Source organism: Brassica rapa, chromosome A06 (genome assembly GCF_000309985.2).
Source record: "Brassica rapa cultivar Chiifu-401-42 chromosome A06, CAAS_Brap_v3.01, whole genome shotgun sequence".
Taxonomy (NCBI): domain Eukaryota; kingdom Viridiplantae; phylum Streptophyta; class Magnoliopsida; order Brassicales; family Brassicaceae; genus Brassica; species Brassica rapa.
The window spans coordinates 5,332,614-5,348,291 of NC_024800.2; the positions used below are offsets into that span (position 1 = coordinate 5,332,614).

Consider the following 15,678-nt stretch of genomic DNA (forward strand, 5'->3'; position numbering starts at 1 on the left):
CCTTTTATCACTGTCTAATAAAAATAACAAAAACTGAATCATATAAAAATAATTTTGTAGTTCTTTCTAAGCGATTATATTTGTCCTTTTAATTTATACATGCAATAATAATAGCGCTGGCAAAGTTTTTAATCTGAAAAGTTACATGATACATCTATATATTGACTCAATATATACTCTCTATGATAATTTATCTTTTTTTTACTTTATCTCATACTACCAAAATTAGAATATGAAAATTTCTTGTATTAGTTAAGCTTGATTTGATCAGACCTAATTAATTAGAAGGTAAATATTTTTTGTTGACTAGTCTATTGAACTAAGAGTTTTGGAAGATTTTAATTTTGATGAGTTATAGGGTGATTTTAAAGTTATTTGAGTGCTTTAGTAAAATTTAGAAAATAAAAGTAGAATTTATATGTGATTTGGTAGATATTTCCAATAAACTCTAGGGTTGTTTAGATGATTTGAAAGGGTAATAATTTAACCCGTAGAGGAGATCCTTTCGAGAACATGGATGTCTTTGCGATTAAGTCAACACGTTGATTGATTTCAGTGCTTCTAAAGCTCAGATAGTTACAACGTTCCAGAGGTGTAAGAAAACGTTTGTCTATACAGTGAATAACTCGCTTAAGAAAGGAAAGACTGGAGACAAAGTAACATGCTCCAGTGATCTGCCAAACCAAGGAGAAAGTCTAAAGATGTAAAGTTGCCTCCTTCACCCTTGCAAACACCCAAGAAAGATGTAGTGCTACCGTAAGTCTTCTGCTTTAAGTGATGAAACATGTCAACCTTTGGTATGCTGGAAGAGTCATCGAAGCTACTGCAGTGAATACTTTGTGTTGCAAGACGTCGATATGGACTGACCTTTTCAGCTTTTTGTGAATGTGCAGATTCTAGTTCTTTAGTTTGTATATTCATCAAAGCTCTGACTTTTGAATCAATGCTGATGAATGAATCGAGCAGATATATGTATTATTGACCTCGCTCATGCAAAACTGTGATCAACTTATTTTATATATTTTTGAAGTTGGGATGAGACGTGAGGGTCTCACATTCTGCGGCAGTTTCGTTGTATATGTGAGCTTGGCTTTTTCTGGGTTTGTTGAATGAATTCTCTTGTGGAGAATTTTAGGTCAAAGATCTTTTAATTAAAGGAAGAATCAGGAGGATGAACTCCTTCAATCTCCTTCAAGCATTTTCACACTGATGTAACTTATGTTGTGATCTGAATTTAATCTTCTTCTTCGTGCTCACAGAGATATATATCGTCGACCAAGTGGTGCTTTGAATTCAAAAATGCCAGTTTTTACTTACAACTCCAAGACTGGTTTCCTCTGGAGACAGAAGTCGTCTAGTCGGATCTTTGGCTCCGAGCAAGAAGACGTCTCTTCAAATACTCTTATTTTTTCGTAGAATGTTTTATTTTTTATTATTATTTTCAATACTCTTCAAATACCATGTGATGTTATTCTATTGGAACTGCTTTTAACGAAAAATGTATGTAAACTCTCCTAGAATCCCATATCACAAAAGTTTTTTCCTAAATATTCTTTAGTGTTGATTGAATAACAGTGGATTTTATATAGATTTTATAAACTTTTAATTAAATAACAGAGGATTACAAGTGATTTTAATAATTTTGTTCAAGTTCTATGTTGAATAACACTTGATTTGAAAATAATTTTTAAAATCATTAGTTCAATAAAAAAGGATTTTAACAAAAACCCCAGAGTCACTCAAAACTCTTGTTCCAATACACCCCCTAGAATTGGAGGCATGCATTTTCCATTTTTTTTTTTCAAATAGCGATACCATTCGCGGAGCCTTGCGAGATAACAGGGGCAGACCCAAGTATTTTACAGGCCGAGAGATCCCTAGAGATATCAAACTCCGATGCCATATTTTAAGAGACTTCATAGACTTTCTGTTTGTTTTACTTACCAGCATGTATATAACACACTGACATTTCAAAAACCAATCTAGTTTATGCAAATTACACTGTGAATACAAACATGTGAATAGTATATTTGACATGACATCTTAATTAAGCGGATTTAATTACACATTAGATCTTGATCCGCACAACCGTGCGAGGTTTTATTTTGATATTTAAATATTTTAGTTTATACTCCCTTTTAATACAAATATATGATGTTTAAGGTTGTTCACAAATATTAAGAGAAATTAGATATTTACTTTTACCTATTACTTTTTGGTTTTTTTTTAGTTATAAAATGTTAAAAAATATTTATTTGTATTCAAATAAAAAGATAAAATATTATAATTAATTCATGTAAAAGTTGATAAAACTTTATAGAATGGTCCAAATTAAAAAATCATGCATGAAAAAATCATCACTACAGTATATATATATTAAACAATTTATTATAAAAACAGTATATGGTTGAATCTATAGTATTGTATTTTAAAATATTATATATTTATCAATACATGTTTGTTAACAAAATACCAATATAAATATTGATACATGTATAATATAATTAATAATAATAACATTTATTATGCAAATACAATAGTGTTATTATTATTATTATTATTAATTAGATCATATACAAGTATAAACTCTAGAATAATTAATTATTATTATTATTAAGTAGATTATAAATGGTTATATGCAAATATAATTATATATTGATGGAATATTATATTTTAAGAAACTCATGAAATCAAAATTAGAAAGTCTATATATAGCTATATTATATTAATTCATTAAGGTTTTGTTTTATTTATTTAATGATAGTCAGATCATAATCTATATGGGATTTTCTCAATTATTAATTGAAGATAAACTTCGATTACATATGAATGTTCAAAGGGCATTATTTGAATACTACTGCGGGTACATGCGAAGAAATGAATTAGGCATATCGTATAATATTTTGATGGAATAAAAAGACAATTAAATAGGTTGTTAGGATTTTATCATGAAAATACAAAAAAAAATATAAACAATTTTCTAGGGATGGTCCATTCAAAATATCACACATGAAAGAAATGATGAGTTCTATTTTAATAATATAGATATTAAAAATCATTCATTACTCATATCTTTTTCCTATCAGAATTTCATGTTTAACTTTTTTTGAATAGGATAAATACATATATTTCAATATATTTAATTAAAATTTGATATATCATATCTCTAACTTTTACGAACTTTTTGTTATAGCATCACTTTTGATATACCATTTGAGCTCTTAGTGCTGTAGTTTTTTCATTTGTAATTTTGGATAGAGGTAAATTGGACCTTATTCAAAGAATTAGTGAGAAACGAAATTATATATTCGTATGCGATTGCTTGTTATTGGAAACAGGAGAGCAAAATTATATAAGAGATTTTTTTTGTGTTTTATTAAACTTACGATAAATTAATTAAAATAGAAATTTGGTTATAAAGGCAAAGAAGTACATTTTCCTTCAATGCAAGCATATAAATTGTTCGACCATTGATGAGAAGCACAATCAAAGATTGTCTTGATGGACATGAGTATTTGTCCTCATCAGTTTAACTGGTTTGACGCTCGCACATTGGCATTGTCTGACCACACATTGCGGACTTCCGTTGGAACAAAAAAGCTTCGATTTACAATCAGCTGCTGTCTTGCATGTAATTATCAACTGCGCTTCAACTCCAGGAACGCTCACCAACAATATGCCTGTTCAGTTTTACAAGTGCATTAGAATTAAGCTATTTTCAATCGTATGCTGAGAGAGAGATAGAGAGAGACTTACATGAAAGGAAGAGAGCGAACAAAATGAACAATGCTGTCTTTGATGCCATCTTTTCTTTGGTTTTGAAATATCGTGTTTATAGTGTTTATGTTTTTACTGTCAGATGATGTTTGTTTTCTGGCGGATGAGACCTTTAAATAGTCTTTTAGGAAGCATGAAAATGGCAACTTAATTAATGTGTTGACTACTTTTATGTCTTTGATACCAACATATCGGTCTTGAAAAGCCAAATCTATTATTACCTTTAACTCAATAAAAGCACAGAATCTGCAACCTGTCAAAATTTTGGTATGGTCTTGACCAAATCTTTAGGTTCAATTTTGCTGATTTGCATCGTTCGACCACTCACAATGGAGGTGTTAAAAATTACCAACTCAAAATGTGTTTGTCTACGTGGTATAAGTTTCAACAACTGAAAAAACTAATTTGGCCCGCACTGCCATGTGTCACTCTATGGTTGGCCATAAACATTTAGTGTGTGCATCACACGTGCGGTCTAACCTGATTTCTTTCTTTTTCTTAACATATATAAAATTTAAATATTTTACTCTTATTGACTGGATAAATTTTTCTTGATATTTATTCTCACCCAATAATTCAAACACATTTATTATATAATGAAATTTGTATTTAAAAAAAATGAAATTTATATCATAATTCAAGATTTTTTTTATCTATAAATAGAGACTACTCTTATTTCATTTGGATACAGAAAAAAATTGTCATTTTTCATTATAATCAATTATTTTAGTGTTTTAAACTTTTTTTTTGGTTAAATGGATTCTAATAATAATCCTTTTAACACTCAAAACTCTTCTAATTTTTCGTTCAACTTCCAAAATCCCAATAATTATCAATTTAAAAGTAAGCTTAGTATAATAATTTGAATAAATATTATTAAAATTTATTTTATTTTAGTTTTAAATTAATTATTAATATGTAATTGTTATGTTTTAAAACAAAAATATGAATTAAAAATTCTAGGTTAGAGTATTGAATTTTTTAAAACAAAACCATTGTAAAAATATAAAATGAAGTAGGTGTTGAATAAATAAGGTGAGAGAGAGAAAATATGATCTGGAATGTAAAAATGGAAAAATAAAGATATTGAAAACGGAGAAAACGTTGAAACTATTGTACATAGTCTTATAAAGGTTTAGGCAGCAAAGTTAAAATAAAAACCGCCATAAAAGCAAAGCACATGGTCAAATAATTGACAAACAAAAAGTGTTATTTTGTAAGTTCGTGATAGAGCTCTGATTTTTCGAGATCTTTCTAACTAATATTAAACTGACAGCTTTTTTGAAAAATATACGTACCACGATATTAAACTGGCAGCTTTTTTGAAAAATATACGGACCCCGACCACGATCAATGCCCTTGGACTCGCTGGGCTGTATCCTTTAGCTACATAGGCGTGTCCCATCCGATAATAGTCCTTTCCACCGGATACGGTGTGGTGACCGAGAAGAAAAACACCATTGCCCATCTCGTTTTTCCGCCATATTGCGCCTACGAAACCAACAAAAGACATAACAACCTATTATGAAGAAGTTGTACAGTGAGAAGTACACTACGTACAATCAATTGATGATTGGCATACAAACGAGTGCACAACAATCCCTAGCTCCAAGACCTAGCATCAATTGATTATTACAAAATCAGGGTTCATAAGATATTGAAACATGCAAATTTAAATTAAAAATATAATAACTGGAAATCATTTGCCTACCTAAGCAATGACTTGATATCTAACAAGCTGTGATTTTGCGTTGGCCGCGACATCACTCCCGTGTTCCTTCTCCAATACGTGTGATCCATTCTCTACGGTGTCAACCATGCCATTTGCTTGAGTTTTCAACATTCTCTTCTTCTGCGAACTCATGGCATAAGAGTCCACCATCAACGATAAACGTCGTGAACATAAACTTTCTCTACAGTTTTCTAGGCAAGCAAAAGGAGTTCATATCAGCATAAGAGTCAGGTAATACGTGCATGTAACCCGCTGCTAGTATAACTCCCTAGGCCACTGCCTTAACACTACAAAATAGTCTCGGTCTTGAAGATGCATATTCTGTATCAGTTCGTGAAATACTACAGGAGGTAGTACATGTGTGTGTCATGAAGATGGACTTAGTTGAAGTTTGTGTTGTGTGATGGGGGCCTGTTAAGCTTGGAGAAGAAACAATATGTTCTGCAAGAGAGTTATTCCTTAAGAGAAAAAAGAAAGTTGCTTAAGTTGTCTTTGTAAGAACTTGGAGAGAAAGTTTTGGTTATATATACATGGAGGACGTGCCTCTATGAAGAGAGTTGTCTCTGCTAAAAGAAGAAAAGTCGAGAGATCATTGTTTGGTGCTTGTGTCATCAAGCCTTTGGTGTCACTGCTCTGCATTAGGTGCTGAAGTGGTTGTTAAAGTACTTCCGAGTGTTTGAAGATGGAAGCCTAGACTCAGGAGGAGTTTAGCTCGTGATCGGGGTGATTATGATAAACAAAATTCTAGACTCTAGGATGAGTTTTAGCTTAGGATTGGGATAATCCTAAAGGATTCTTGTAATAGAAATGATTGGTGTAAGACTTTCTTGTTCTAGTGAATTCGAAAAGAAAAAAACTTGTGTCTTGTTTATTTCTGCATTTTACACTGACCTCACTGCATTAACAGGTCTGGTCCTAACGCTGGGATTTTACGTGTAACCAACGGTAAAGAAACACCAATCACACTCGCAGCTAAGATGGAAAAATAGCTATGACTTTGAGTGTCTTCGCTTCTTTGTTGTTGTTACAAAACGATGCTCGTGGTCTGGATTTGCATTGAGTAATGCCTGTGAGCTCGGAGTTTTCCGCTAGAGTTGTTAATGTGAAGGAGAGGAAAATAATCAAAATGGTAATTAGCTTCTTCATTTGATGAGAAGCCATTTTTTTCTTGGTTGATGTTAATTGTTAAGTTATTAAGCTTTTAGGGTTTATTTATTTCCCACCATTTCAGCGACTAAGAGCATGTTTATTGGGGGTTCATAGGTTGGAATTCTTAACGAAATATAAGAAACCGTCTTTTAATTTTTGACTAAAAAGGTTAAAAACCGGATCTTAAAAACTTTATTAAAAACTGGTTCTTAATTTTTTTAGTTAAAAGTTAAGAGATCATTTTTTATATTCCGGTAAGAACCCTAATCTATGAACCCCCGATAAACAGTCCAAAAGAAAGTCTTCTGAGTTTGACAAAATCTTCTCAGGTGGCGTAGACTTGATTTTGAAAACTTATGTCCATCGTGTGTTTGTCCCACGGGTACACACCCTCTTTTAACTTCAAAGCTTAGTCATATATACCTACGTGGCGGTGACATAATCTCTGTTATTTTTATTTTTTATTTTGCTTAAATCTCTGTTTATTTTTCATAACAAATTAGCATATGATTATGAAACTACTTTTTCAAAATTAAGCGTGATCATCGCCGGAGCTGCTTTATCTGCTATATTTTATACATAGATCTTCATTTAAGTTTGTAATCAATTTTTTTTAATAATCTAATCAACGCCTCCTAATTCTTGACATAACGTATCAGAGCCACTCCTACTACATCAACCGATATTTTCTACGATACGAATAGTTTAAATATAGCTGGTTTCACTGGATACCTAATATCAAATATGCACATACATATGTTTTTCATTTTTGGGAAGAAGATAAAAAGATAACGTTCTTTTGTTTTATTTAGTGAAAAGTGAGAAGGATATATATGTTTACAAAACATCTTTCTCCATTCAAAAGAATATAACCAACGAACAAAAAAGAACAATATTTGGTTGGGTCTAACAACAATCATCAGGCCTCTGCAACTGCATTCTTCACACAATCAACATTACACAATCGAACTGATCTCACCATTTCACCCAACCTACAACCAAATTACCATAAAGTTAGATCACATATATATAAAATAAATTTAAAAGTGTACAAATCTAACTATAATCGAATCGATGGTTTTGAGTACTAACCTGTCGAAGCTATTCCTAGCACGATCAAAGCTATCCGTGCTGTTTCTCGCCTTTCCTGACCGATGACCAATACTCATCTTTCTTGATTTGTCTCTAGAAGTAACACATTCCGTGCTATGCCTAGATCCAATCCAACCACTACTTTTCTTCGGATCCAGTTGTTGTTTGTCTTTCTTGTGATCATCAGATACTGAATGGCGTCGGAATTGTGGAACTGGAAGCTTCTCAATGGCCCCTATGAACTTTCTTAAGTGAGGTAAGTACTCAGGAAACATCTCAAGATTACAGTGGCTTCCTCCTTTAAGCCATAAAGGTTCATATTTTTCCTTGGATAGCTCCCATAATTGCTTTCCATGTGAAATATCCACAACTTTGTCATCTGTTCCCTGCATAACACGCATAGGACATTACCTTCTTGTTATTATGATATTTTATATAATATAAAACAGGAATTTATAATGTAATGAGAAAATACACTTACATGAATCACAAGAACGGGACAGTCCACGAGTTGAATTTTCTCAATATTCTGCAATATAAAATCACTAGTATAAATCATACATGTTTTGGTTTCTATTTCTGGATAAATCATTTGTGAATAAGAAAACAATGCAGTACTACTTTCGACTCTAACCTTGAAAATGTCGAACCAGAAGGAGTGCTTGACATGGTACATGACACGTAGACCGGACAAGAAAGGACTGTGAAGAACAAGTGCTCGAAGACGTGGAAGACGAGAAGCAAGCTCAAGCGACGGTCCACTGCCCACAGATTGTCCGTACAAAATGATACGTTCATCTTTTGTACCGTACGTTTCTCTTAGCCAATTGTAAGCTGCTTCTATGTCTGCGTACGTCTCTTGCTCGCTTGGCTTTCAATATTAAACGCTCCGAATCAATCACAATATACACGGCCAATCATACCGTTAAATTATACATTGAACTAATATAGATTTTTTTTAAACTGGAGTAGCATGACATCAATCTTAGCTTTGTTTACAAACTTACGCGTATATGGACGCGCTAATTCCCCCCCATATAACAACGGTAATTTGAACTTATGGAAACTACTATCGACTTACCTTGCCCGAAGATCGCCCATATCCTGAATAATCGTATCTGCAATTATCATCACAGAAAACCATATATAATATCTTAAAAATATGTTTTACTATGCTTCTTCAAAAAGAAAACATATATAATTTCTTCAAAAAATATGTTTCAAAAAAAGAATCTTCAAAAAAATATTTTACTATAATCTATCGTGAGCCATATATTTAAAATATCCTGATTAATTATTCGGTGAGTTGTGTAGTGATGTACACCGATCTGTATATGTAAATATTTTATAATATATATATATATATATATTATATTTCATTAATTTATATTTAAAATGAATAACTTGTAGCTTGTCTTAATTTTAAATAATGAAAAAGTAACTTGACAAAATATCTTTCTTGGGGCTTATAACTCATTAATCCTTTGGTGAGTAAACTAAAAAATCACAAGTGTATATTTGTGATGACTATTGTGAACTACCGCCACTGTGTTTATTGAATAGAATATTATCTATCACCAAAAAAGTATGGAAAAGGTCGAAGTAGGCATCAAACAATGAATTAGGTTCCTATAGAATCAAAAATATGAGTTTAATGGATTAATATGCATAGAAATGACATCATGCATCAGTAGACATATATTGTATAGACTAACCCCATGAGATTGACATTGAGATGGTGACTTAGTTCATTGTAGATGATGAACATTTGACCTATGTCAGTGGCGTTGCCGTGAGAATACAAAACTGTTAGTTTAGCCGTTGGATGCTTTATATACATCCCCACGATTTCATTCCCTCTTCTAGTCATTATCTTCACCACTTCTATTTCCTCGTCTCTCCGGTGACGCATCATTTCCGCCGATATTCTCATCTTCCCCGTCGATTCGTCCGTCACCACCGTGTACGACGGCGGATTTGGTGGGAAGAAAGCTAACTTAGCCGCCATCGTCGACGTCGCTGTTCCCATCTTCACTCAAGATTTTTTTTTAAAACACTCACTCAAGAAACTTTTCTCTCTCTTTTTAACGCTTTTTAGATTAAGTGGCAAGAAGAAAATAATGGCCTATGCAATATAAATGATGGGTGCCTTATTAATCTGTTGTCTATTGATATTGTTTAGTTGTTAATTTGTTTCTGGTATATGTTTAGAAAAGGTTGATGCTAAGAATTACCTTTTTAATGCTCTTTCTCGTTTTAAATATTGTGTATATCTCAATATTCTCTGTAAAGCTAAGATTAAGGCTTAACGTAATATATCACTTCCATAATTAAGGAAAGCACTTCTCTTAATTTCTGCGTTTATGGGATTTTCTTATTAATTTGATATAACGAATCAACTTGTGTGCAAGTATAATACAAGAGAACCCAATATTTTTATTGTTAATAAAATTTATTTTAAGATGGAAATGGATGCTAACGAGTAACGACGTATAAACTTCATAATAGCATTTGAATATCGTGAAAGATGAAGTATGAGAAAAACATATATGAACACTGATCATTATTAGTTTCTAGATGCTACTTGCATTATAGAAAGAAAAAAAAAGTTAATAAACTAATGGAAAGGTTTGAACCTAATAAAGGGAAAATGATGTTTAGTGGAGAATAAATGACTACATTAATTTGTAATTTATTCGTTTGGAGGACATAAAGCTTAATTCATCATTACTTAAGGAAAATTCACATCAATCCTTCTTTCGGAATTACACGAGCGATATCTTTCTGGATTGACGAATACAAATTCAAATTTTCGTTAGGGCATACTTAACGACATGATGAGCCCTTTAATTCATCATTTGATTGTCAATCAGTCGGAATCGAATGTCTTATATTTAACACGGGGTCACTAATTTTTAATCTAAAATAAATGAGATCATATATAGGGCCTACATGCCTAATTAAAGTAGATTATGGGCCATGATTCATTTTCTTAACACAACAAATAAGTATTTGGTTATGTTCAAATGGACTATAAGCACACACAAGGAAACCGGTCAACAAGATTTAGAAATACACCAATGGGCTTTGATACAGACACAATAAACTAAATCATTTTATGATTTTCTCAAGGTCCTTACCATTTGATATGAATGGTCAATTCCACAACTAAATAAATCAAATACAAAGAGAATCATTTCATAACAAATTTAGTTATAAATGAATGGAATGAATTCTATTTCATTTTTTTGTTGTATTCCATTTATACCATCCCCTTTATTTTAATTACATCAATTCCTAAAGATTTTATCAGTTACAACTTATGTTTGATTAGGCTTGAATTGTGTTTTAAGTGCATGAACCAAATATGACGAGGTGAGAACTGGTACGTTCATGCGTTGTAGAAAGAGCTGCTAATATTTCGTTTTTGGTCTAAGCTGCTAAGTATTTCTGTTTCTGATATTCTCCATTATATCGCCAATGGTAATGTTTACAGATTGTTTTCACGTTTATTTAGCATGTAATGTGCGTAACTAACTGAACCTACGAAAAATGAAATCACATGCATTATTGTAAATATTCCGAAAAGGTAAAAAAATCAAGTGGTCGATGACTTGAGACTTGAGTTGAGACCTTCGAATTCTGTATAGTTTACAGAAATTTCGATAGTTAAATTACAGCTCACACGCGGCAGTTAATCTGATTAAAATAAGATATGGTACTTGTGATGAAAAAGGTGATACATTCTGATCGAATAAAGCAATTAGGTACTTAAATTTTGGTGAAATGCGGGAGATATAGCATACACAAATTGATACTAACAAAGATACACATTTTCCAATTATAAGAATCATACAGACTATGGCTTACATAAGTTACATATGTTTTTGTTTACGTTTCATTAACTAGTAATTTAATAAATCATGTTTCGACCGACGTCTTTCAATCTACCAAATCTTAATTTTATTCAGTATTCACTTTGTGTTCAAAAAATAAAAAAAATAAATTTCGTGGATGTTTCTTCTACAAAATGTATGGATTATGCATATCATATACTATGCTTTAAGTGATCTACGAGGGTTGTAGCTAATGTATAACTAATGGTAATTTGAAAATAGAGCGATATTTTATGTCAAGCTACTCTGATTTTCACTTGACTTATAAATAAGATGGAATTACTCTGAGGTTGTGACTTTATATTTTGGCTGTACCTTTTTATATATTTTGGCTGTATATTTAATATTAAAAATTAAAGCGCTTTCAAAAAAGACCGTAAGGAATAAAAAATTAAAAATGAATGTCCAGATCAACCTCTAATTAAGATTCAGTTTTTTATACATTAGTGGACTGTGTAGTCGAATACGAACAAAATTATGTGAATATTGCAGATAATATATTGGCAAGTCTGAAACAGTTAACACAACTAATTTTGCTAATTTTATTTGGTTCTTGAATATAAGAAAAGTGGCAATATAGCAAGAGACAATCACAAAACACGCACATAGATCTGTGGATTGCATTTTACGTTATGTTTCTTCTCTTTATTCGAAGTTTTGGTGGCCATTCCCAACGTAAATTCTTGCCTTTTCACTTTCACACTTCGTGTACTGATGAGATATGAATTGAGATCATAAAAGAAATACTCCCGAAAAATAAGATTATTTTATATTATTGGAAGCCAACTGTATACGTTTAAAATTTGATGTCTTATATTGTTCCTGGCCTCAAGATGCGATAGATGATTTGAGAGAATTCTTACAGGTTTAGTCTGGTATATAAAAACTTCATTTGATTGCAAAGTGGATTCTAATGTTTGCTACAAAAATAAAAACTAGATGATAATCCGTACGGAGTGAATTTTTATAATAATGTTTGTTTCTTAAATAGTTTTAACATTTTATAATACTATAATTTTTATCGATTATAAAATGAAGAATATACATGTTGGTCTCTTAAATATATTATTGTTATCGAAGAGTTAACGTATTACATTTTATTTTAATTATTTTTAAGACTTCATATGCATAAAAGAAAATTAAGTTTTGCGGTTGACACAAATCACCAAAACCAAATAGGCAATATCGATTGTGTAATGACGAAAGCGGATTAGGTTTTCTGCTCTCGATTTGTTTACTATTGACTCTCCATAAGTGAGTTATTTTCTATTTCTATAAAATTGTGCTTTCATTCTCGTCTTTGTTTTATTGATATGAGTCAAGTTTCTTTTTTTAACTTCTTCTATGAATTCGGTGAATTAAATTAGTGTCAGTTTAAAAAAAGGACATTTGTAAAAAATAGTTTCACTATAGATACATATCTAAGAATCAAAATTTAAAAAAAAAATCACCACGAGCAAACTATATTTAACATATTAGTGTTTAAATTTAATATATCAAGTTGTTATAGAATATATAAGTGTAGACTCGAAATATAAATATATGTCTAGTATATATTCACCAGCTCGGTCTAAATATCATTTAATTCTTGAAAAAACAAAAAAAAATCACTTATTTCACCAGTTCGGGTAATATTTGAATCCAAACGGGTAATATCCGAATCCGAATGGATATCCGAAGATAAACAAACATACAATATTTAACCTTATATTTGTAGTTTACTTCTCTCATTTTACTCAAAATATTTATATTAATAATGCTTCTTGATCAAAATTAGATAATATACATACAATTATGGACAAAATCATTTGCTACTCACTTCAAATATATATCAAGCTCTTTTTCCTCCATTAACAAAAGTTACATCTAAAATTTCAAAACAACAACTAAATTAGTGTCTTTTTATTTTTAAAGTTTTATCTTCAAACCTATTAATAGTTTAATTTTTAAAAAATTAGAAAACCAGTTAAAATATATTTTAAATACAAAAAAAATTTAAACAATGAATCATTTATTTATTTTTTCTTCAAAATTTAAATATCAAACCCGGCCTAAAATATCCAAATCCGAACATAAAATATCCGAACTTGAATCGAAGTGTATAAATATCCGAACGGGTTTTATACTTTTATACTGAAATACCCGATACGAACCTGAACGTGTATCTCAACGCCTACCCATACGATATATGATCATCATTTGTATCTTGCTTGAACAAAGAAAAAGTTAAAACCATTGATCACAAAATTTCAATGTAAGACTTTTACCATTTTTATTAATTTATAGTTTTTTTAAAAAATTCAAAATATAGCATATAAGAAAAAAAACTAATTTTTTTTATTATATGCTTAATGTGATTGTTTAATTTCTTTTAATAATATATAAAAAAAGAGAGAGGTTTGAAATATTGTTATCAAATATGTATTATTCATAATCATTAATTGTCATATATATGTTAATCATATTAAGTAGTTTCGTAGCTTTTATTTAAAGAAAGAAAAATAATTATTTTGTACAATACTAATTAATTTGATAGTTAGTTTAATAAAAGTCATTGTATATGTTTATATGGACCAATTTATTTTTCTAATAATTTTAAGAATCATTCTCATGATAATACTTGGTTACAAAAATATGTTGTAATGTTCCGGATTTAATATAAAGAGGATATGATTATGAGAATGGAATTTCCTTCGAGATGAAAATAAAGACTATCAAGCTGGAATCTGAGATCAACGACAAATTGGCCTAATGGTTATAATTTTAGATTATTTAACATTATAAATGGTTATTTTTTTAAAAAATAATAATAACTTAAGACGGTTTGGATCTCGTTCTAGCTAATATATGGGCTTTCAAATATTAAATCTCTTAAAAAAAGAAAAAAAAAAGAAAAAAAAGTTGAAGATAAATGTACTCACCTGCGCATAAATGTAGGATGTGACTGGTAATCAAGTTAACGAAAAAGAATATTATATTCTTTAACGTTTATTAAAAAAGTTACCATTCATGAGGAATATTTTTTTCATTTCTTTTTTTTTTGTAGTGAATTATAATGCAAATTTGTTTTTTGTTAATTTTGATAAGGAATCCTCATTCCTCATCGTTTCCAAAATTTTATTCCTATTCATTCCTAATATTATTTCAATAGTTACCGGTCACACCTGCAATGTTCTGTTTTTATTAAGATTCTCAATAGTGACAGACTGCATTACCCAAGCACTGTTGTTAATAATAACAAAATTTTCTATATATACATATATATATTTATATGTTCTTATTACTATTAAAACCGCACTACGGTTAGCCTGTAATTGTCATGTATGTTACCACTCGGGCCCTCAATAACATGTATTTCTAATCTATTAATTTAGGGTTCTATTTTTATCTACCATTAGCAAATCATAGTAGGACCAACTAAAGAAATAATTAATATGACATATTTGATTATTAACATTAATAATAAACCAACTATAAATTTAAATTTTATTTTTGAATTCTAACAAAATCTGTTGAGAAAGAATCTAACAAAATCTTATTTAAAATTTAAATATTTTTATAAAATAACATATTAATTAATTTTGTAATTAATAATATAATATTGTTATAAATCAATGTTAACTAAAATTTTATTATAAAAAAAGAAAATAAAAATTATATACTATTTTTAATAAATTATATAATTAGATTCTGTATTATATAAAAATAGAAGTTCTATAAGAGTTAAATATGATAAAATTATATTAAATAGTTAAATTAAAAAAAAAATTATTTTTTAATTGTTTCATTTAAATAAATTATCACTCATCATTAAAATGAGTTAAAAATCGTATACTATATAATATTTTTATACAAAAATAATTTATTTTAAGATATGTTAAACTTTTATATCTACAACTTTGTATTATCTTTTATTTATTTTGAAACTCTTGACAATATTTTTTAAAAATGTTTATATACAAAGATATAATATTATATAATAACCTTTCGTTCATATACTATTTAAAAATATGTTATTAGAAAACTATGGAA

At 29.8% G+C, this 15,678-nt stretch overlaps 2 protein-coding genes across 2 annotated transcripts; both read right to left on the reverse strand.

The window, feature by feature from the left end:
- Window positions 1-876: 876 nt before the first annotated feature.
- On the reverse strand, window positions 877-3,819 carry LOC103872068 (putative defensin-like protein 298). The gene is given in 3 exon segments (XM_018659791.2): window positions 877-3,509; window positions 3,511-3,680; window positions 3,757-3,819. Coding segments are annotated over 3 exon segments (315 nt in total). The 5' UTR covers window positions 3,806-3,819; the 3' UTR covers window positions 877-3,413.
- Window positions 877-15,278, reverse strand: LOC103872069 (alpha/beta hydrolase domain-containing protein 17B). The gene is made up of 7 exons (XM_033273293.1): window positions 9,466-15,278; window positions 8,832-8,868; window positions 8,385-8,621; window positions 8,232-8,279; window positions 7,751-8,136; window positions 3,757-7,650; window positions 877-3,680 (listed from the first exon to the last, which is right to left on the reverse strand). Exons 1-6 carry the CDS (start codon window positions 9,777-9,779, stop codon window positions 7,578-7,580), a joined length of 1,095 nt encoding a protein of 364 aa, XP_033129184.1. The 5' UTR covers window positions 9,780-15,278; the 3' UTR covers window positions 877-3,680; window positions 3,757-7,577.
- Between the last annotated feature and the right edge of the window lie 400 nt (window positions 15,279-15,678).